The sequence below is a fragment of the Chenopodium album genome, chromosome 21 (assembly GCF_948465745.1).
Source record: "Chenopodium album chromosome 21, dcCheAlbu1.1, whole genome shotgun sequence".
In the NCBI taxonomy this organism is placed as follows: domain Eukaryota; kingdom Viridiplantae; phylum Streptophyta; class Magnoliopsida; order Caryophyllales; family Amaranthaceae; genus Chenopodium; species Chenopodium album.
In genome coordinates this window covers 18,482,452-18,505,023 of record NC_137854.1, presented here as the reverse complement: position 1 = coordinate 18,505,023, position 22,572 = coordinate 18,482,452, and the positions used below count along the sequence as shown (strand labels likewise).

Genomic DNA, 22,572 nt, shown 5'->3' with positions numbered 1-22,572 from the left:
GCCGGGGAGAAAAGAAAGGACTTTGGGAGACCAGAGCACCAAAGTAGCTGTAAGAGGCCTAGAAATGGGAACTCATTTGATAGAGGTGACCAAACTGCTAGCAACCCTTCTAATGCTAACAATGGAGAGAGAACCTACCATTGTAAGAGGTGTAGAAGAAACCACCCTGGGAGAGACTGTGATGGGAATTTAGTGACTTGTCAGTTCTGTAATAAGAAGGGGCACAGGGAATATGAGTGTTACACCAAACAGAAACAACAGGGAAATGGTGGGAATGGTGGGAACACCCAACAGAGGCCTAACAATTTCAACAACCAGGGGAACAGGGGAAATGGTCAGAATGGGAAGTTTGGAAATGGTAGCAACAACAACAACAGATCTGGCAACAGCAGCAACAACTTAGGAAACAATAACAACAATGGTTACCAGGCAAGAAACAACACTCCCGGACGCTTGACTATGATGAGCAAGGGAGAAGCTGAGAGGTCCTCAGATGTAGTTACTGGTACTTTTTCTATTCATTTTGTCTCTGTCAACACTTTGTTTGACTCTGGAGCAGCTTACTCTTTCAAATCTACTTCTGTCATGCGCAAATTAAACTTCACTGAATCGAGTCATGTTGATGTGTCGGTCAGTCTGCCTACAGGCAAACTTGTCCATTGTAATAGAATATTCAAAGGCTTGCCTTTGAAAATAGGAGAAGCCATCTTTCCTTCGAATCTTATTGAGTTTAATCTAGGGGATTTAGATGTAATCTTGGGGATGGATTGGCTGAGTTCATACAAGGCCAAGATAGACTGTGAGATGCAGAGGGTGAAATTGAGAGATCCTTTGGGTAATATGGTGTCATATAGACGTTTAGGGAAGCCTAAGGGTTTAGGGATTAATGTTGCTTTGAAGGTCAAGAAGCTAGTGAGTAAGGGATGTCCATTGTACTTTTGCTGTGTCCAAGATTTGAGTATGAGTGAGAGTAGGCGGATGGAGGATGTACCCATTGTGAATGAGTTTTTAGATGTTTTTCCAGAAGAGATTTCGGGAATGCCACCTAAGAGGGAACTTGAGTTTACCATTGACTTAATCCTAGGAGCTGCACCTATCTCAAAAGCACCTTATAGAAATGGCACCAGCTGAGATGAGTGAGCTAAAGGCTCAACTACAGGAGTTGTTAGACAAGGGGTTCATTAGGCCTAGTGCATCACCTTGGGGAGCACCTGTGTTATTTGTGAAAAAGAAAGATGGAAGTTTGAGGCTATGTATTGATTACAGAGAGCTGAATAATGTGACTGTGAAGAATAAGTACCCTTTACCTAGGATAGATGACTTGTTTGACCAGCTAAAGGGGGCAAGTGTGTTTTCGAAGATTAATTTGAGGTCGGGGTATCATCAGTTGAAGGTTGCAGATAAAGACATTCCAAAAACAGCCTTTAGAACTCGATATGGGCATTATGAGTTTACTGTCATGCCTTTTAGGTTAACCAATGCACCAGCCATATTTATGGACTTGATGAACCGAGTGTTTCACGAGTATTTGGATAAGTTTGTAGTTGTGTTCATTGATGACATTTTGGTGTATTCGAAGAATGAGGAAGAGCATGCTGAGCACTTGAGAACTACCCTTGAAACTCTTAGAAAGAACAAGTTGTATGGTAAGTTTTCTAAGTGTGATTTTTGGTTGGAGAAAGTTGCATTTTTGGGGCATTACATTTTGAAAGAGGGTGTATCTGTGGATCCTGCGAAGATCAAGGCAGTAAGTGAGTGGCCCACACCTAAGAATGTGACTGATGTTCGTAGTTTCTTGGGATTAGCTGGGTATTATAGAAGGTTTGTTAAGGATTTTTCGAAGATAGCTAGACCCATGACTACCCTTATGAAGAAGCAGAGTAAGTTTGAGTGGAATGAGAGTTGTGAGTCAGCTTTTCAAACCCTCAAAGAGCGATTAACCACTGCACCAGTGCTGGTATTACCTGATGGGAGAGAAGGATTCGAAGTGTATAGTGATGCTTCGAAGCATGGTTTGGGATGTGTCCTACAGCAGAATGGAAAGGTGATCGCATATGCATCGAGACAACTGAAGAAACATGAGGTCAATTACCCTACCCATGACTTGGAGCTTGCAGCTGTTGTGTTTGCTTTAAAGATTTGGAGGCACTACCTTTACGGTGTTTCTTGTAAGATCTTCACAGACCATAAGAGCCTAAAGACCTAAAGTACATCTTCACCCAAGATCACTTGAATATACGGCAACGTAGATGGCTAGAGTACCTCACAGACTACCATGTCCACATTCAGTATCATGAGGGAAAGGCGAATGTAGTTGCTGATGCCCTTAGCAGAAAGTCGAGTCATAATGTCAATGCTTTAATTGTGGCCAATGAGTTGTGTGAAGATATGAGGAGATTGAACCTTGAGGTTATCAATCAAGGAGAGTTAGAAGGATTACTGAGTGCTTTAACCATCCAACCTACAATATTTGAGGAGATTAGAGAAAGGCAACTGGAGGACGAGTCGTTTCAGAAGATTAGGGATCGGGTGACTAGTGGTGCGGAGACTGAATTCAAGATTCATGAGGATGGGAGCTTGAGATATAAGGAGAGATGGTGTATACCACAAAAGTGTGAGGATATTAAAAGAAAAATCATGGAGGAATGCCATAATACACCTTATTCAGTTCACCCTAGGGGAGATAAGTTGTATAAGGACTTGAAAGAGTTCTATTGGTGGCCGAATATGAAGAGAGAGGTAGCTGAGTTTGTATCCAAGTGTCTGACGTGCCAGAAGGTGAAGATAGATCACAAGAGACCCATGGGAAAAGTACAACCCTTGGACATACCAGAATGGAAGTGGGATTCTATATCCATGGACTTTGTGACAGGCCTACCCAAGACTCGTTCTGGGAATGACACGATTTGGGTGATTGTGGACAGACTTACTAAGTCAGCGATGTTCATTCCTATCAAAGAGACCTGGAAAAAGAAGCAGCTAGCAAGTGTCTATGTGAAGAATGTAGTTCGGTTGCATGGAGTTCCCAAGGACATAGTGTCAGATAGAGATTCGAGGTTTCTATCAAAGTTTTGGCAAAAAGTGCAGGAGAACCTTGGGACAACATTGAAGATGAGTACTGCTTTTCACCCTGCAACAGATGGTCAGACTGAAAGAACAAACCAAACCATGGAGGATATGTTGCGAGCTTGTGCTTTAGATTTCCAAGGAAATTGGGAGGATCACCTACCTTTGATAGAATTCTCCTACAATAACAGTTACCATGCAAGCATCAAGATGGCACCTTTTGAAGCATTGTATGGAAGGAAGTGCAGAAGTCCAGTTTGTTGGAGTGATTACAGTGAACGGGCTACTTTGGGTACAGATTTCATTAAGGATATGGTGGGCAAGGTGAGACTAATCCAGTCGCGTATCAAGGCAACACAAGATAAACAGAAAAGTTATGCTGACTTGAAGAGGAGAGATGATGAGTTTAATGTTGGGGACAAGGTCTTTCTAAAAGTTTCTCCAACAAAAGGTGTGATGCGATTTGGCAAGAAAGGGAAACTTAGTGCTAAGTATGTGGGGCCATATGAAATCCTCCAACGTGTAGGAAAGGTGGCTTACAGATTGGCTTTGCCGATGGAGTTTGAGAAAATGCATGATGTGTTCCACATTTCCCAGTTAAAGAAGTATGTGCCTAGTGAAACCCATGTTTTGCAACCGGAGACTATTCAATTAGATGAGTCTCTAACTTATGAAGAAAGACCAGTAAAGATACTAGACCACAAAGTGCGTAGTACTAGAAACAAGGATGTGAAGATAGTGAAGGTCCTTTGGTCTAATCAGGAATATGAAGAAGCTACTTGGGAGGCCGAGGAAGAGATGAGGAACAAGTATCCCGAGTTATTTGACGAGGTGAGTTACGAGGGTGTAACTCTTTTCTTTTGAGGGGGGAAGAATGCGATGTAATTTCGCGCTTTTACCTCAATTATACCATTTATTGCTTGATTTTGCATGTTTTTGCATGTTTTTGGTTATCATTATGCATTATTATTGCGTTTACATATACAATAAAAGTATGTAAATTTAAGCCAAATATGATTTCATTGAGTACAAAGTCCGATTTGTTAGGTATGTTTGTTGAGAAGCAAGCAATTTACAGTAATACAAAACACAAAAAGTTTGAATGATTTTGGAAAATTATGGTTTTTGGGTTAAGTTTTGAGGGCGAAACTTCTTTTAAGAGGGGTAGATTGTAATCCCCCATATTTTAATTTAATTATAATTTATTTATATATTATTCTTACAATTATATTTATGGCAATTTCATTTAATAAATTATTTTTATGAAAGAATTTAAAATAAACTAGTGTATTTTTATTAATTTACAAGTAATTCTAACATAGCCCAAAACCCTAATACTACTCCTAATCTAATTAGGAAACCCAAAGCCCAAATAAAACCCTCAAAAACCCTCACTTTCCTCCTCCTTCTCACGTAAAAAAAAAAAAAAAAAAAAAAAAAAAAAAAAAAAAAAGCCCTCATAATTTTTCTCCTTTCCTACTGCTTTCACGAAGAGAAGAAGAAGAAAAAAAACAACAAACAAACAAACAAACCTGCACTTGCTGCCGCCCCTGCCGCCCAGCAGCCACTGCCGCGCCGCCAGCACCACCCCTGCAGTTTGCCTCCTTCCTTCTCTTTCCCCTTATTTCTCCTTCTCTTATTTCTTGTTATTTTTAATTAAAGATTCAATATTTATTTGAATTCAATTATGAAATTATTGTTATTAGGCTTTGACATTATGTATAAATTACAAAAGATTATAAATTTATGGGTTTTGTATGTTTAAATTATTATATTAATTTTCAGATTTGGTTATGTATGAATTTAGGGTATTAAAGTGTTGATTTTTCATGTTTAAAGGCTTAATTACGTACTAAAAAAGTTACTTAATTATTCTATATTCAAAGTATGTCAAAGTATGATTATTTTGATTGTATATAATTTTCTGATTTAATAAAGTTTCAATTTTTATGGATTAGTAGTGTTAATTTCATGTTTTTATGCTTCTAAACCTATAAAATATTTATTGTGGGTATTTTGTGATTGAAAAAGCTTTGAACCTTATATTCTAATCTTAATAAAAATTTTCAGATTTTATATCTTTTATTTTGAAGCCTCTAATTGCATTGAATTGATGTATTTTTGGGTTTTTAACACACTAAATTGCTATATAATGACTATTTCAAATAATTATGCTTATGGAATTATTTTATATGCTTAAACCAAATTTTCAGATTTATTTAACCACTTTAAAGTTGTTGTACTTTGATATAAAAAACTATATTTTCATGATTTTAACACATAAACTTGTAGTTGGGGTGTTGTACTACTAGTTTTGGCTAATGGGAGTAATTTAAAGGCTTTATTTTAATGGTTTGAGAGGTTTTTAAATGCTTTAGTATTGCTGTAATTTTAATTGCTTTGGTATTGATTTATTTCTTATTATTTGGTTTAGGAGAGGACTTTGTAGAAGGTGATTTCTAGTTTCTAAAGTGGCCAATCGAATTGTTTACTCAAGATACGTACAAGTTACAAAACCTTGCTTTTAGGTGCATGTTTAAGGATAGATCGAGAACTTAGTATCATGTCTAGGGATGACTGGGTTAAATTGTTTGGTTATACATTGTGAATTTCCTTTGACGTGCACTACTCCTTATTGCAATTATTAGTTATGTTCTAATTATGCAAGGTGCGCTTAGAGGCAAAGGTATGATTTAATGAAATAGGATGAGTAAAGGAATGGTTCATGTCTTATAAGACAAGGTTAAGAGTTTGGGGTGCCTTATGCACTCAAGGTGTTTATACACCGAGGTAGTAAAGGAATAAATAATAAATGTTGCTTGCCACTAATAAATCAAGAATTGAAATTGAAAAGTTGCTTTTCTTGATTGAATTGATATTGGATTGATTGTATTGTTATGCATATGAGTCATCACCAAGTCTAAACCTGTAAATCACGTAAAGTGCAAAATGGATGAGCAATAAAACTTTGAATTGGTGCACTTCTGGAGTAATGACAATCAGGGGTTCGGGTACATGGGGTTTAGCCGTATACTTTTCTCGAGGCCGTCTGATCTACGAGTCTCTTATTTCAAATATTTTTCAAAACTAGGAGTTAGGTGAGATCTCATACTAACTACGGTCACGGAGTCTCCCCCGTGGTCGTTGGATGTTTATTGATGTTTCCGAAAGGAGGCATGGGGTTTTTCTTTATTGATGTTCCAAATGGGATATGGGTTGGACAACCTTGTCTATTGCTAAATCCAATGAATAAATTGAAATGAGTTAGCTACTAGTAACTAGTAAAGTCTTAATAAATTGGATAATCGAGTCGTGTGTTGAGTTTGTTATTAATGATGCGTATGATTGATTATTAGTAGCATGTTAAGTATTTCCTTATTTTACTTTGCAGCTTGTATGTACTCAGCTTTGCTGATTGCGTGCTTTTGTGTGTGTGTCCTTCTTTGGTCATGGTCTTCGCCTTTCAATGACCCTGTGATTCTTTACTCAGCACACCAGTAATTCTCTTGAATTTTGTTCAGGTTTTATACAGGTTTCTCACAGGTTTTTAAGAGAGAATTATTGGGGTGTTACAGTCCCTTTATGTAGGAGACTTGATTCGGGAATTGTTGTAGTGTAATCGGCTACTTTAAGGGCTTAATTGAGGTACGTTTGCGTACTTAGTATATTTTGGTGATGTAGTATCATGCTAGGTTTGATTTAAATCAATTACAAGTAGCGGTATCAGTTCGGATAATCGGTTCGGGTTTGATATGGCCGGGTCGGGTCGGGCAAATTTTTAAAGTTGAGCCATACTAAATTATTATGTCCAAGCGAGTCCAAATTTGAATCGGATATTTTTCGGTCGGGTCGGGTGTGCTTTTGACACCTCTAATTACAAGTAGTATCATGCTAAGGTTTGTGTATGGAATTGTGAATTATTGGTATTGGTGATTGAATTGTGAAGCATGATTTATTTGTAATGGTTTAAGGATTGGAAAATTGTATTTTGGTGCCTTCGTGCACTTAAGGTGTTTTTAACACCGAGGGATAGGATTTGTAGCGCTTTATGTGTTTAAGGTGTCTTTGACACTGAGGTAGATCTTAAAAGAGTTCAACATTAAATTTTATGTGGTCACTAATTATTCAAGAATTAAATTGGTGTGTTTGATTGATTGAATAATTATTGTTGATTGAGTTATTATGTTTTGAGAGTCATCACCAAGTTCAATAATATGTAAATAACGTAAAGTGAAAGAGATTTCGCACCAAAACTCTTGGAACGTATATACCTTGAGTATGAACAATGGGGGGGAGTTATGGGGTTTTATATTTAACCATAACTTCTTATGGAGTACAGGACGCTGTACATTCCTTTTTATTTATTATTATGCGCAGGAATTCCGCCACCTATGTGTGGTTTTGTCGCTGGCAGGGTTAGCTCCCGTGTCAGTTAACCTCAATTTATTTGGGGGAGGTATAGTTGGAAACCCGTTCGATGCTTAATCAACACTAAATGAATTATTTAGTGTCTAGTTAAAGTGTCTTGTTGATTGTTGTGTGTGTTTGTAAACAGGTGAATTGAGGTAAGCGTGTGTTGTTAGGAGAAAGCATGTTAGTGTGTTTATTCACGCTTATGTACTCAGCTTTGCTGATTGTGTGTGTTTGTGTGTTTGGCCATGTCTTTATCTTGGCCCTATGATGACCCAGTGTTAATGGAGAGTAGTGGGGACAAGTAGAGATAAACTTTTTAGGTATTGAAGCATATTCATGACGGGGCATGAGTGAAGAATGAATCATGCTAGTTTTCATTAGATTACGATGTGTTTTATGCTTTAATTATTTACGATAAATTTTATATGGACTAACGCAAAGGTTTAGTTTTGGAACGGTTTTGAATAAGGGCCTTTAATGGTTCCAAGTTGTAGTTTGATTTTATTTGACTTCGTTTGTTTTGGTTTTAAACGTTACTTTCGTTTGGTTGACTCTTAAGTTGACTTGTTTGAACGGTTTTTGATTTTAAGTCTTCCGCTGTGTATCTTTGATAATTGCCTTAGCCTTTTTCACGGTGGCGGTAATGTCTTAGTGTAGGCGTCGTTCGAAGCGCGCCTACGTTTAAGCATGTTGTGAATATGCTTGGGACTCATAGGAAGTGGGAATTGACAAATACGATTAGGGACAACGATAGGCAACAACGATTGACCCGTGAAGGTTACACCCCATTCATAATCCATGAGATTACTAACTCCATATGGTTCGGAACCACGAAAGGAGGATCGGGAATGAGGGTACAAAGTGAGTCATGGAGTCACATTTGCCCGTATTGGCCTCTACTCGATTCTTATTGTGAAAAATAATCCTGTGATCTCAAAGGCATACAAACAAAATATTCAATTTGCTCCAAACTATTATTATGCTAAATTGGTTTAATATTAATGCAACATATAATTCTAAAATATTAGCTAGTGATCACTTGATTAAATAACAAGATTAAAGGAACCTAAACCGGTTGTCCAAATTATCTTATTAAGCGTTATTTTCAATTACATATTCCCTTTAAACATGCAATATGGTGATCATAATAAATATAAGAATAGACATTAATATTGGAAGCAACATAGCAATAAATCCAACAATACACAATCGTTAGAAAAATAATAAAAATAAAAGGAACATGATTTCTACTTTGATTTTGTTTGCTTGCTACTATAAAAACAATAAACGCGTTAGTAACTTCAAGGAAAATTAATTAAACAATAAGTAAAATATAATTAAATTAAATTAAATAGAACTGATTTGGGGCCAAACCCTCAAACAGTTCTACCTTTCACACCGTGGTTTAAGGACGGAACCTCGGGTAAAGTATGGACTCCTTGGAGTGCTTAAGGAAGGTATTTTGAGAGACAAGGGTAAGCTAGTGTTTAGGCTAGAGCTTAGAAGAGAAAATGAGAGAGTTGATTGATGCCCCGTATATCATAAATGAGGGGGTATTTATAGAAAAAATGCAGAGGGAACACACGGAACCCTAAAATGATTAAAACCCTAAAATAGTATCCCGCGTCACGGCAAATTGTACCGTGACACGGAAAGTTCCACCGTCAGACGGGAACCACTACCGTGACACGGTGCAGTTTTTGAGTGACGCGGGAAGTTTTTAGCAAACGGGGAAGAAAACGCGTTAAGGGTTTACGCGGAAAGGCCACGGAAATTCCCGTGTCACAGCAAGTTTCCAGTGTCACGAGAATTCCCACCGTCAGACGAGAAAGATTCCCGTGACACGGTGGATTTCTGTCGTGACGCGGGAATTTTCAATCTGCTTTTCCGTCTAAATACATTTTTACCCTAATTTCATTCAGCATTTTAAGTGCCAATTGATGATTTCCGGCCTTTTTCTGATTTATTATTATTTGGGCTAAAATAAGAAAATAAGTAAAAAGAAATAAATAAAAGGTTTGGGCCAAACAAAAATAATAAAACAATAAAAAGGTTTAGGCTAAAATTAAAACTATGCTTTGACCAAACATCAAGACTGATCCATGGACTATTCCAAAATTGAATTTAATTAAATATGATTTTTTTAAGCACTCTCGGGATTAAATACTGAACCCGACCAATAGTGGCGGTGAAAGGTTGTTCATCATCGGGTTTGGTTTTGGGGAGACATTTTTAGATGTCTACACTTAGATGTTCCTATTTCGTATTTTAAAGAGTAAGATAGGTATTTAAAGAAAAGAAATTTCTAGGGTGTTACAAATAGGTTAATTATCTTGTTTAAAACGGACACCCTTCAAAGTTTGTATTAATTAGAAATAATAGGAAGTTTAACTTGTTTTTGGCGGATCGCTCAAAGTTTATATTATTTTGATAGTTTTTCCTTTGTTTTTTTTTATAATTTAAATCCTAATTAAATCATGGAATATTTGACTTTTTACCAAAAAAAAAAAAAAGAAATCAAAAAAATTGTTTTTTATCGCCAAACTTCTCAAAGTTTTATTACCACCCAAACAAATTCAACTTTTAAATAAATCGGATGTACAATAAATATTGAACATCCGTTATAAAGTTACCCCTAAAATGAACAAAAGTTACCCTAATATGAATAAAAGTTACCCTAACATAAATAAAAGTTACGAAGTATTTATGCTTTACTGATAGAAGTTACCCAAAAAATTATAAAAGTGACCCTAAAATTAATAAAAAGTGACCCCCGATGTACAGTAAATTACTGTACACCGGATGTATACAAAAGTTATTCATAATTTTTTTACACCGCCTGTCTTAAAATAAACCATTAAATCTAATGGAATATAAAGACAAATACATGCTTTTAAGGGTTTTGGGAGCCATTTTGGTCATTTAGGTGTGATTTGAGGTCAAAATTGATAATAAATGATTGTAAAGGTCTCATTTTCCTACTGAAAAATACCTCAATTTACTCTAATTGTTTTTTTTCTTTATCACCGACTATTTTCTTAAAACATCAAATTTTCTCATCAAAATGTCCTATCTTTAGTGTATTTTTCTTATTTTTTTTTTTAAAAAAAAATCAAATTTTCCCATCAAATATATACTCTATTCAATGTACTCCCTCCGTTTTTAAATACTTGCTCCATTTCTCTTGGACACGAATGCTGTTGCTAATCTTTGATCAATAATATCTTTAATTATTAATAAGTATAAATTCTAACAATTGAAAATTAATAATCTATTCACTAAGACGACTCCAACGAGTACCCATAACAATATATTTTTTCTTATGTATAAATCACAAACGTTAGTCAAAGTAGGATGAATGAATAGTGTAAAAAATAGAAATAAAGCAAGTATTTAAAAACGGAGGGACTATAACATGTATATCATGTAGCTTATCAATCATAAAATAAAATAAATCTCAATGGTATTCTCCAATTCTACTACACTGAAATGGTGACCTATATTTTATTTCAAAATGACCCCAAACGAGCCATAAAATAATTTTAAAAAAAGGAGTAGTCAATTTTTTAAAAAACCATCCCAACACGTGATCAATCAATTATTCTGGGACGAATAGATTACTTGTTTACCGAGGAAGCATTATTAGAATTACAATCCTTCCTTGATAAGATTAGCTCAACAATATTTTACATATAAACATACAGCTAAGATTATAAGGCAAATGTATAGTAAAATTTGTTGTTTACAAAAGCTAAATTTCATAATACTATAGTAACTTTGCAGCATACATAATATGCTAAACCTGTTATAAAAGCAATCCCAAAGCTGTAAAATCAGCAACCTGCTATTTCATTAGTATACTTTCCATACTTTTTTTATATCCAAAGAATTTTTACTTTATTTCTCCATATATATACTATAACTCTTTCCACCATAATCACCGTCAATTCATAACCAACATACAGAAAATAAAACTAAGTGATACGTACACGAACACGAACACGACCACGACCATGGATGCTATCGAGAGAGATTGGTACAGAAGACGAGCATCTAGCATAACACCAGTGGCACATTTCTTCGGAATTTTGTCTATTATCTTGTTGTTAGTTTGGCTGTTGCATTATCGTGGCGGTCTTAGTCTTGATTCCGATAATCCATACCGTATTCTCAATGTAAGTTGCTGATCGATTTATTATACTATCTCTGTTACATATTATGTGCAACTTTGAAATTTTTTTATGTTTCTCAAATAATACCCCAAAGTTGCACATAATATGTAACGGAGGTAGTATATAATCTTGGTTTTAGCTTAATTAGTTTGTTAATGAATTCATTATCGTTTTACTAAGTACGTACGATGACTAATATTTTTGTGCAGGTTCATATTTTTCTCATGTTCTTTGGTTTCATTTTCTTTGCTGGTCAAGGTAATTTCGCCACCCTTAGCTCCCTATGTCTCAGTTTTATTTTTATTGTTTTTTGAAACACCCTGTGTCTCAGTTTTAATTAGACTTGATCAAAGTGTGGGTCGGGTCAGACCAGGCCAGGTGAAGTCAAACCCGAAATCACATGTCCAAACCCACCCAAAATGGCTTAGGGGTAAAAAAAAACAATTAAAAATACATAAAAGCGTATGGCCAATCCCACCCAAAAAATTAAAAATTTCGGGCCGAAAAAATCTGCACAAAACCTGCACGCCTAGTTTTAATATATTAAGTAAGTACGTGCAATTTAAATACAATGATAAAGTATATAAACCTATTATGGACTTCAAATATTAGTAATTGGATTAGAGAATGCGATTTTTATTATAAAGGCACAATTGAACGGATAACTTTAATTTACGAGTACAACAATAAGGCATTTAATGGCCCTAAAGTTCATTTTATAATTTGTGGTTTTTCATATTTAATCCTAATATTTTGTTGCATGTATAAATAACTTGGGTAGCCATGATGGTGTACAAGAGCGTGAATGCGGAACACCGGGTACAAAAATTGGCACACATGTTAATGCACGTAATAGCGATTACACTGGGAATTATTGGCGTATATGCTGCCTTTAAATACCATTACAAGGCAAACGTTACCAACATGTATAGCTTGCATTCTTGGATAGGTCTCGGAACCTTCATTATTTACGGAATCCAGGTAAAAAAAAAAATATAAATTTCATCCATGATATTGCATTATTATTATTATTATTATTATTATTATTATTATTGGATACGTCTCGAATAATTCAGACTTGTTACAATTCAATTATTGTACAATTGTAGTGGTTCTTCGGTTTTGTGACATTTTGGTTACCAAGGCCAGGCGCTACAAGGGCAAGGTTAGCGCCGTGGCATGTGTGCTTCGGAAGAGCATTGTTGTACTTCGCAATATGCACGGCTGAAACAGGACTTATGCAATTGTTTACCATCCTTAAATTGGCTAACAGCAACGAGGGTCGATTGATCAACTTCACTGGCCTCGCGATTCTCATCTTTGGCATTAGCGTTGATCTAGTTATTGCCATATCTCGCTATTATTGAGATAGATGTTTTATTCTTGTGATCGAATTTGTGGTGTTCTAAGATTGTAACACATTTTTTTTATGGGTTGTGCATACAAATTTATTCATATTGTTGAAGTGATGAAAGTGTAACTTATTCTTTGAGTTTGTTGGATTGTTGGCTGGGTTCTCTTTTGTAAGACGAGTTTATGTTATGATATGTGCATTTTGTGCAATGTACACAAAAATCATTTGTTTGTTTATAAATAAGAGATTATTGTGTGAGATTTTTTTTTATTTTTCAATTCAAACTTGATATCCTAGTAGTAGTATGGTTGACATGTTGAATAATAAGGAGCTTGACTTTGTTGTACATGGAGTAAGTATAAAGTATTCTTCTTACCTTAAGTTGCAAGATTGGGATCCAATAATATTGTACTATTGGATGGACTAGAGCACTAGACGTTACAAGAATGTTAGCAAATATTGGCCATGCTCTTAGACTAAGGAGGGCTTAATTCTTATTTAGGCTCGATCTTCATCTATTTTATTCTTAACTTTTTTTTTTTTTTCAGATCTATAAGTTTAAGTTATCTCAAACTATATAATATAAGAGAATACTTCCTCTAGATTTATACACTTACAACACTAAATCGAAACAAATCTATCAAGTTATTACATAATTATAGTTTTTCTTAAGGATAAGTTATCAAAACGGTTGAAGTGGAATACGTAAATAGTATGTAATCAAAAGTATTGCAAGTAAACAAAAATAGAGGATGATTTCAAAGAAAAAACAAGATAAGGGTTATAATTAGCCTTCACAAATTGAGATAATATAAAATAAAGGCTAATAATAATTTTGCAAGTTCTTCCCTAACATGACCAAATGTAGAGGAAGCTAAAATTTTTAGCCTAATCCTATTTTGCAATGTAACATGAGGGTACGTGGTAACCTAGTAACTTAATAGTATGCCCAAGATGAATGGTATTGATTAAGATGGAGTTTAGCATGGTCTTTTAGACATTAACCTAAGAGTTAGAACCATCTTAGTGGCTAAGCCTATAACTAAAGTAGAGATTTATACCAAATCAATTTGGCAAAAACAAACTTCACCTACCTATTCGACCATAGGTGAAGAAGATATGTATTTTCCTTTTCAATTCCGTATTTCCTTCTTGCATCACTTTAACTTTTACTCGTACGTTATTCACATACTTTGTTTTGATAAACTTCATCCCTTCGTCCCTTAGGCCTTAATCTCTTCGAATAAGGCCTTAATCTTTAATATAGTAGTGTGTTAGGCTTAAATCATTAGTGTATATTCTCAAAGTAATACATTGACAAACATGTACAGTTAAAATGAAAAGAACTTGAAGGAACAAAGGGAATACTAAACTAGAGCTAAACTTTTAGCCTTTTAATTTGTACTTGTTTAAAACTGAAAAATGATTTAGCACCAAATGTGGTTTTCAAGTTGTTTTTTGAACCACAAAATGGTCTAGTTAGCGTTTTCAGATTGAAATTGTGAATCAAACATATTCAAATTGGGTCTAAATAATGGCTAAATCAAGTCAGTGAGTCCAAACAGATCAAACTTGAAATAGATTAATATATCACATAAGTTTAGTGTCCTCGGATCGGGTCAATTTTTTATAGTTCTACATAAAAAATTCTAAAATAAATTAAATTTCCGCTTATATATGATTCCATTGTTAGCTTAAACAAGACCAAGAGAAGAAAGCAGACAGAACAAAAAAGGAACGGTAATAGAAACTGCAACTCTGATGATTTTGATCTGATTCCAAGAATATTAACAAACCTGAAAAACATCACACTAGCTGACTACAAATACAAGGGGCTCCAGCACAGCACATGAGCTAGAAGACTAATATCCCTATCTATACAACAAGCACACCACTGCCATTTGAAAATACTCTTGCCATAAGGTTAGTTACTTCGATATCCTTAACCCGAAACTCTCAGCGCGCGATACGGCCATAGCAGTCAACGTCAGAAGCATACCAAGTAAGGATGCCATAATTTCCACTTAATACAAAATAAGTGGGATGCTGATTGCAATATTATAATCAATCACCAAATAAGATATATAAAGAATAAGAAAAGGACACATTGGAGCAGAACTGTCCAGTTTCACTCCTAAAGAGCTCCTAAAGCTGTTCTTGCTAGCTGTTATTGAGTGCTGCGTGTTAAACCACCTCGCCCAGCAGCCCTGCACAAATTACAATTGGTGGTTCGAAAATTAGACTTGCATAGAAGGTAACCGCATAACGTTGCCATCATGAGTCATGACAACCAATCTGCTTCAAGCATTAGAACTCCACAAGTTCCTCGTTATCTTTATTAAATGATCTCGATGCAATAAACAGTATAAAATTCTAGCCCAAGCACAAGTCTAACCTTAATTTAATCTTCACAGGTTGATACTTCATTTTTTTTTCCAGATAACATTTAATTTTTACAATCTACTTTTTCTATTTTTAGTAATTATTCCAAGGAAAAATATAGTTAAGTGGGATCATGCTAGATTTACCTAAATGTATATTTTCAAAAACATCATTTTTCCTTAGAAAAAACAAAAAAGGAAGCAGTAATATAAGAAGACATGTCATTCAAGGGATTAAGATGAAATTCAATACAAGGATTCCTCAGTTTGATAATGTTGAGATGGCCAAAGTGGACAATATTTATAGCTTTTTTTTACCTCTTTGACTATACACCTAGTTTAAAGTTTTAAACCCTTCCTTTTTCAACTCTCACTAAACATAACTGTGACATTCACTAAAGATTCTTAATAGTTTGCCCAAAACTTTCAAAGCTCCTTAGGAAACATGTGACATTTCTCTATACCAAGGAACACAAAACATTTTGTTCTTTGATAGACAAGGTCACTTATCTTCGTACTTTTAATTTTTTGTGTTTTTGGTAGCGTCAGTTATCTTCTCTGTTGTTATTTTTCATCCATTTTCAAAGCTGTTTTGTTAGCGAGGAAAAGCAAGATGCAAAATAAAAATTAAAAGAAAAAAAAAACCCCATTTTGCAGCTCTTACGCAAGGGGAAATAACAAGAAAAAATGGGAAAAGCGACAATGAATAAGTAAATGACCCTATGTATATAAAGTAGCAAATAACCAAATATATAACTAGTACTCAGAATACTCCATACATGCAGACCATGTGTGTATCAAATGTGGATGATTGCACTTGGTAAGAGATGGAGAAGGCAGTCACTAGAGTTTAAGAACATAACATAACTATTGGAGAACAGGTGAGGCCATGGAAGTGGTACTGAATGGAGGGAAGGGTCTATGATTTTTTTTTTGGTGTTTATGGTGCCACAAGGGCAGGTGATGAGAATCGATCCCAAGATCTTTTGGAATCGGGAGGAAAGCTCTAACCACTTGAGCTATCCCTCACTCTCAGGAAGGGACTATGATAACCTTTACTCAGCACAGGTAGAATATTTTTCAGTAAATGTTTCCTTTATATCTCTGTTTTTTGGAGCAAGTTTCGTCTTCAATGAGTGAGATTAATTTACCTAAGATACTTCCAGAAGTTGTTGGTTTCTGCTTCAGAAAGCCTAAGGCTAATAACAGCTAAGAGTAAGGTAAATGAAATTTTACAACGGTTAACTATAAAATAGTGTAAGAACCAGAAATCAACTTTAGATCGATAATATACTTTTCCTAAAAAAAAAAAAACTAAGAGTTGGAAACACAGGGGAAAAAAAGATGGTTAGTAAATAAGGGCATAGCATAACTGCACAAGAGTGCACAATCATTTCTAGACACTCAGATGTTAAGCCACTACTTGGAAGTTGGAACACATCAATATTTTACCACTGCTTCGTATGTCAAACAAACAACTTGCGCTACTGCAATTAACACTAAACAGATTGGGCAAAACGTTAGATAGATCTTATCAATAATTTTAGAATTATCAATTAAGGCCTTGTCTGACAGATCCTCTTCCACATAACAAAACAGATTCTGTAAAAGATGGATGAGTAATGAGCAACTTACTAAGAATACTTAATTATTGACAAACTTACCTACTGAGGCTGATAAGCTAAGTAACAAAGTCTGGTGAATTTTCATGTAAAAAATTGGTGTCATTGTGTCAACATGCATAACCTTTATATGACTTAAACTAAAGCATTTAAAACACCAAATAAAGGAGCATAAAATTTTCTGAAAGCTCTTCCATACATCCTTAGCCAAACACCCCTTAAGTACAATAAGTTCATGATACTCCACAGTCTTACTGAATCAGAAGGGTAGAGTATGTGATTAAAGGAAGGTTTGGAAAAAATAAGTAGCAAGGATATGACAAATCGGACAAGTGAACAGGGAAAAGATTTATATCTGTTCCCATCACCAAATTTCTTAGACCCATACAGTGTATGCAGGGGTTTATTTAGCTGGGATATTCATAGTAATCCTAAACAATACTCAGTGAAGCAATAGTGTATGGTTTATTTTTTAAAATTAAATAAAAGGAGCTTAAGCACTGCATAACTTCCAAGAAACAACTTCTGCGGAATTCTAGATTGAGAACATGTCAATAAGCGCTCCTTATTAGTCTCACATATATGTACTTCATTTCATGTTATACCGGGCCAAACATTATGCACTATAGAGACTTACTACATAAAACATAGTAAATATATCAATATCTACTACCATGAGCAATAGTCTTTGGCATGGTAGTCCTAACATAACCTAACTATTTGAAATTTACAAATTGATAGAATGGAGCCAATTAAAAAAGTTTCCTAATTTTATCCATCCCCAAGAAAAACCATGTTTCCATTCTATTGTAGAAAAGAATAAGGTCAGCTGATCAGGTAATTTTTTTCTGTTCCTTTTAGAAAAAGGTCTATCTTTACCCATTAGAATAACAAAAAAATTGTAACATGCCTGACCAACTATAAAAGTTTAAAACACTGACCTTCCAGCGAGTAACTGGGAGCTAGCCATGGGACCCTTGGCACTACCAAAGCGCTTAGCTCTGTTTTCTTGCTCCTTTTCTAAGCGCATGGCAGCAACCTCCTTCTCCATAGCAGCTACTTCTCTTCGCATCTTTTTGGCCTCAACTTCCATAGCCTTTGTCAATGTCTCTACTTTCTTTGCTAACATCTATAAAAAAAACACAAACCTTTTTACCAACAAGAAAGAGATAATGAATTGATGGATAAAGAATGATGTGGCAAACAATAAATACCAACCTCAATGGCATCATCCTTGTCCTTAAGGCTTTGATCTTTTTCAAGACCAGCCTTCCTCAGAGCAACGACTTCCTTTTGTAACAAATCATATAATACACCTGGGACACTATCTTCCTTAGCAGCTGTTGGTACTTCACTTGGCTTTTCATCAGAATTTTCCTGGGAAGTACTCTGAGGCTCACAATCCTTTGATACTTCAGAAGATTGGTTGGCAGCATAGTTGGAGCTACTTCCATTTAACAAGATTTTACCCCTGTCTAATGACCTTGTACCACCATCGAATGATTTTGAGACCCCCTTTGCATGTCTTAACATCATGCTAGCACTTGAAGTTAAAGAAGATCTTGATTGAAGACTAGGTGATCTCTTGGGTAAAAACCCATTAGCTTTGGACATGACATCTGCTCCTCCAAGGGATTGACGACGCCCATTACTTACACTTCTTCCCTCAGGTGTAGATCGGTTAGTATTAGTTGAAACTCCCCTCAGGTTCTCTTCTAACACCTTGAGGCGTAGCTGAAACTTTTCCTGCAGAGTGCAGCGAGAACTTTTACCTTTAACTAGGCAGGATACAATAGATATCAAAGCACCTTTTTGCAAAGAGGTTATCTTACTTTCAACTGGGCTTCAGATTTTGCTGCTCGCTCTGATATAGCAAGTTTATCCCGAAGCTGCTGCATTTCTCCCTGAAATGATTTTTATAAGGATTAGACTGACTTTGTAAAAGTTAACATCAATTTTCTTTTCTCCTTTTTTCTTTATTGTGTGAGTGCATACGTGTGCACATGCACTAACTTGATACAGAGCAAATGAGCCAAGTACAGTCCGCCTTAGGTAGTTAAGCGTTTAACAGATACAAGAAATACCTGCAAACATCGCCGCTCTTCAAGCCACTGCTTAACAGGCATCACCTTATCATTTGAATCTTTCCATTCATTGGCTACAACTGTGGCCACCCTGTTAGCAGTTACTTTCGCACGAGCTAGCTCCCTGTCCAGGGTTTTTCTTTCTTCCTGCAGATCAGAAGAAAGCAGAGACTCTAGGTTCAGAAATGTCTACTTCTCGCAACAAAGGCATTCTTAAGCCTTGTCCGAGAAAAAATTAAAAAATATAATACATATTTAGTATCATCCAGTGGACAATTCAAAAACAATAAAACGTACACTCATTTCTTGCATTTTTCTTTGGTAATCCCTCACTGCATTAGCAGCTGCACCACCAGCAAGAACAGCTTCCTCTAGTTCCCGTACTGTTTGGGTTAGCTTTTCTACTTCTGAAACCTTCTGTCGATGCATTTTGTCTAAAATCTTATTTTCTTCCTGCCAAACACGCGCATTTTACATGTAAATCTTTTCTACTCATAACTCATTGAATACAGACCTTATAGAGTGAAAAAGCCATCAGGATGAATAATATAAAAGCAATTTATCACAAAAAAAAAAAAAAAAAAAAAAAAAAAAAAAAAAAAAAAAAAATACCTGACATATTTCTATCTGTTTCATCAATTCTTGATTTTTGTTCTGAAGATCATCTACCATGGAAGCTTTAGCAAGGGCCGACTGAATCGTCCTCTCAGCTTCCAATAAAGCAGCTTCTTTTGATTTGGTAAGACGATCTAAAGCTTTGTTGTCATCCTGCAACTTCCCAATCTACAAACATAGATGAAATTTTCAATAAATCCTTGAATGGTAACACTGCAGTAATTCATCAGAAATTGATGGAAAGCCCCAGCTAGTTACCTCCTGTCGAGCAATTTTAAGCTCAGCTTCTAAAGGTGCAAGAATGGCCTCAATAGGAGGCATGTCATCATCCTTTTGAGCAGCATGGACCCTTCTAAGGGTAGCTTCTGCCGCAAATTGAGCTGCCATAGAAGCCTTCTTCTCTTCATTGATTTTCTTAATCTCTAGATTCTGAAAGCAACTGCTATTTAGATAGATGTAAACACAGATTTACATGACATACCAACAGGCCACCAGAAATTAAAACATTACCTTGCTTTCTAAAGAATTTTCTGTAAGTTTAAGTTTTTCATCCACCTTCGTCAGTTCATCAGTGAGCTATTTCTCAGGGAAACACGGACAAGAGAGTCAGTTTTAATACAACGACTACGTAGAAGAGTAAGAAGACAATCAAAGATGTTATCCTTCAGAGTAACCAAATGAAGTAATAAAGCAAACAAGTAAATATGTGGAAATTAATAGAGAAAACACGTTACACAGCTACATTCTCTATTCATCGATTTTCTGAAACAGCTCTCTATTCATCCTGATGTGGGTTTTAAACTTTTAAATTCTCCTAATCATGATGGAAACCAATACTGTATTAAGTTTCCGATACATCCACAGAACAAAAGGTACTTCCTCTTCCCCAACCATAGAGTATAATGTGTCTTCAAGTCGTTACAGTCAATGTCAATTACTAATCTGAGAGCATCACAACGCCAGAACCTCATGAGTAGACCAACCTTGAAATCAGTTCTAGAAACCTCTTGAACATATAAGAGGCATCATAATATGAGTATCCATTTTCCTAGAATCTATGGTCCTTAACCACATAACCCTTTATCATTATAGGTGTAGACAAGACGGATTACTTTGCAGTTTTTTCCAGACATCGTCTAGTAATAATCACATACTGATATCTATCACCTGCCAGGCTCACACCACAAAACCACATCTCAGGCATTAACATCGATCTACCACTCCAAGCTTCGACAGTAATCCCCCTAGAGCACACACCGAAATCCCACAACACTGTCCTTTCCGGGTGCTCGCGGCCAATCTCAGAAAACCTTTGATGAGTCACACAAGTCTCAAAATTTCCACCCATTTTCACATAATAATACCATTTTATTAATACAATGCAGCAAATTTTACACTATATAATTTCCCCATTTCCGAATTTCTAGCAAATAATACCCAATTAAGATTTTAGCAACGAGATCTCACAAAAATCGGACACAAATTACCAAACATAGCATATTTCAAATATAGAAGAAAATCTATAAATGTAATCCAATTCTCAATTTAATTAATGAAGTAAAAAATAAATAAAATAAAAATTAATTAACCTCTTCAACAGCTTTCTCCCTAAGGCGTTCAGACAACCTCAATGCTCTGATCTCAGCTTGTGCTTCAGCAAGTTCCCGCTCTTTATCTGCAAATCCCAACAAAACCCGAAATTGCAAATCAAAATAAAATCCAGCAGAACAAAAACAAAAGATCAAATTCGAAATCGAAATCGGCATTATGACCTCTGACTTCATTCTCAAGCCGATTCAGCTCCACTTTAACCGGATCCGACCCATGAAGAAGATTCAAGAACTCATCCGCATCGAGACTCGGACGTCGAGAAGGGCGTCGACGGGACGAACTCTTGCCTTCTTTAAACGATCCAGACACCGCAAGAGGCGGCGGAGGAGTTGGGTTTGTCGGTGACAATGTATGAACAGTAGAAGTAGTTGTTGTTGATGGTAAGATTTCAGTACTATTTTCAGAAGAAGCCATTGAAATACTAAGCTCTTCATCACCCAGATGATGATGTTCAGCCATTGTTGAGAAATGGGGAAGAAAACCCCCCTTAAAAAAAACTGATTTTTATTGTTTTTGAAGATCAAAATGAAAAACCCACAAAAATTCTTCCTTGATTTTTCTGTTTTTATTTCTCTCTCTGCAATGTGGCAGAGGAAGAGGATTGAAATGGAGGTATTTCAAATCTGGGTTTTTGTTTTTTGGGTTTTTTTCATTTTTATTTTATTTTAAATTTAATTATTTAATGGGGTTTGATTTTGATTTTGATTTTGATTTTGATTTTGATTTTGTTTTTGTTTTTTTTAGGATAGACAGTAATTACAGTAAGAAAGAGTTAAGCAGAGAGAGAGAGTGAGAGAGGAGAGAGGAGAGAGGAGAGAGGAGAGAGAAAGAGAGGGAATTAATTAAGCTGGGACGCTTTGCTGTTAAGCAGACATGACCCAGTGATTGTGAGAGAGATCACATTTTTGTGTCTCTGTGTATTACAATATCAGTAAATTTATTACTGATTTTTTTGGTTAAGTTTCTAAATAGATCTAACAAGTGAGGTTCTGTAACTAACTCCCTCCGTTTTAATTAACTAGTATGGTTTCCCTCAAAAAAAAAAAATTAGAGCAAAATTAGCGCAATCTCATCTTAACACTCTAATTCATTGCCCCATTAGTTCGATCCCCGAGTTGATACTGTTGTAGACGTACAAGCGATAATTTTTTTTCAAAAGCTTTTCAAAACTACAATTGTCATTGTTAAATCAAAATTGAGTTATTCTTTGAATATAGTTTTTTAATTTTTTTAATTGAACCTTGTGGTTTGCAC

The 22,572-nt window shown here is 35.5% G+C and overlaps 2 protein-coding genes across 2 annotated transcripts; one reads left to right on the top strand and one right to left on the bottom strand.

Moving 5' to 3' along the window:
• Positions 1-11,414: 11,414 nt before the first annotated feature.
• On the top strand, positions 11,415-13,263 carry LOC145602529 (putative transmembrane ascorbate ferrireductase 3). Its single transcript, XM_081658722.1, has 4 exons — positions 11,415-11,654; positions 11,861-11,909; positions 12,433-12,632; positions 12,761-13,263. The coding sequence occupies exons 1-4, from the start codon at positions 11,493-11,495 to the stop codon at positions 13,016-13,018; spliced, it is 669 nt and encodes a 222-aa protein (XP_081514848.1). The 5' UTR covers positions 11,415-11,492; the 3' UTR covers positions 13,019-13,263.
• Positions 13,264-14,652: 1,389 nt separating this feature from the next.
• Positions 14,653-22,193, bottom strand: LOC145600133 (microtubule-associated protein 70-2-like). The gene is made up of 11 exons (XM_081656027.1): positions 21,480-22,193; positions 21,297-21,382; positions 20,218-20,283; positions 19,966-20,136; positions 19,705-19,875; positions 19,390-19,545; positions 19,093-19,239; positions 18,841-18,912; positions 18,227-18,754; positions 17,950-18,137; positions 14,653-15,212 (listed from the first exon to the last, which is right to left on the bottom strand). The coding sequence occupies exons 1-11, from the start codon at positions 21,775-21,777 to the stop codon at positions 15,173-15,175; spliced, it is 1,923 nt and encodes a 640-aa protein (XP_081512153.1). The 5' UTR covers positions 21,778-22,193; the 3' UTR covers positions 14,653-15,172.
• Between the last annotated feature and the right edge of the window lie 379 nt (positions 22,194-22,572).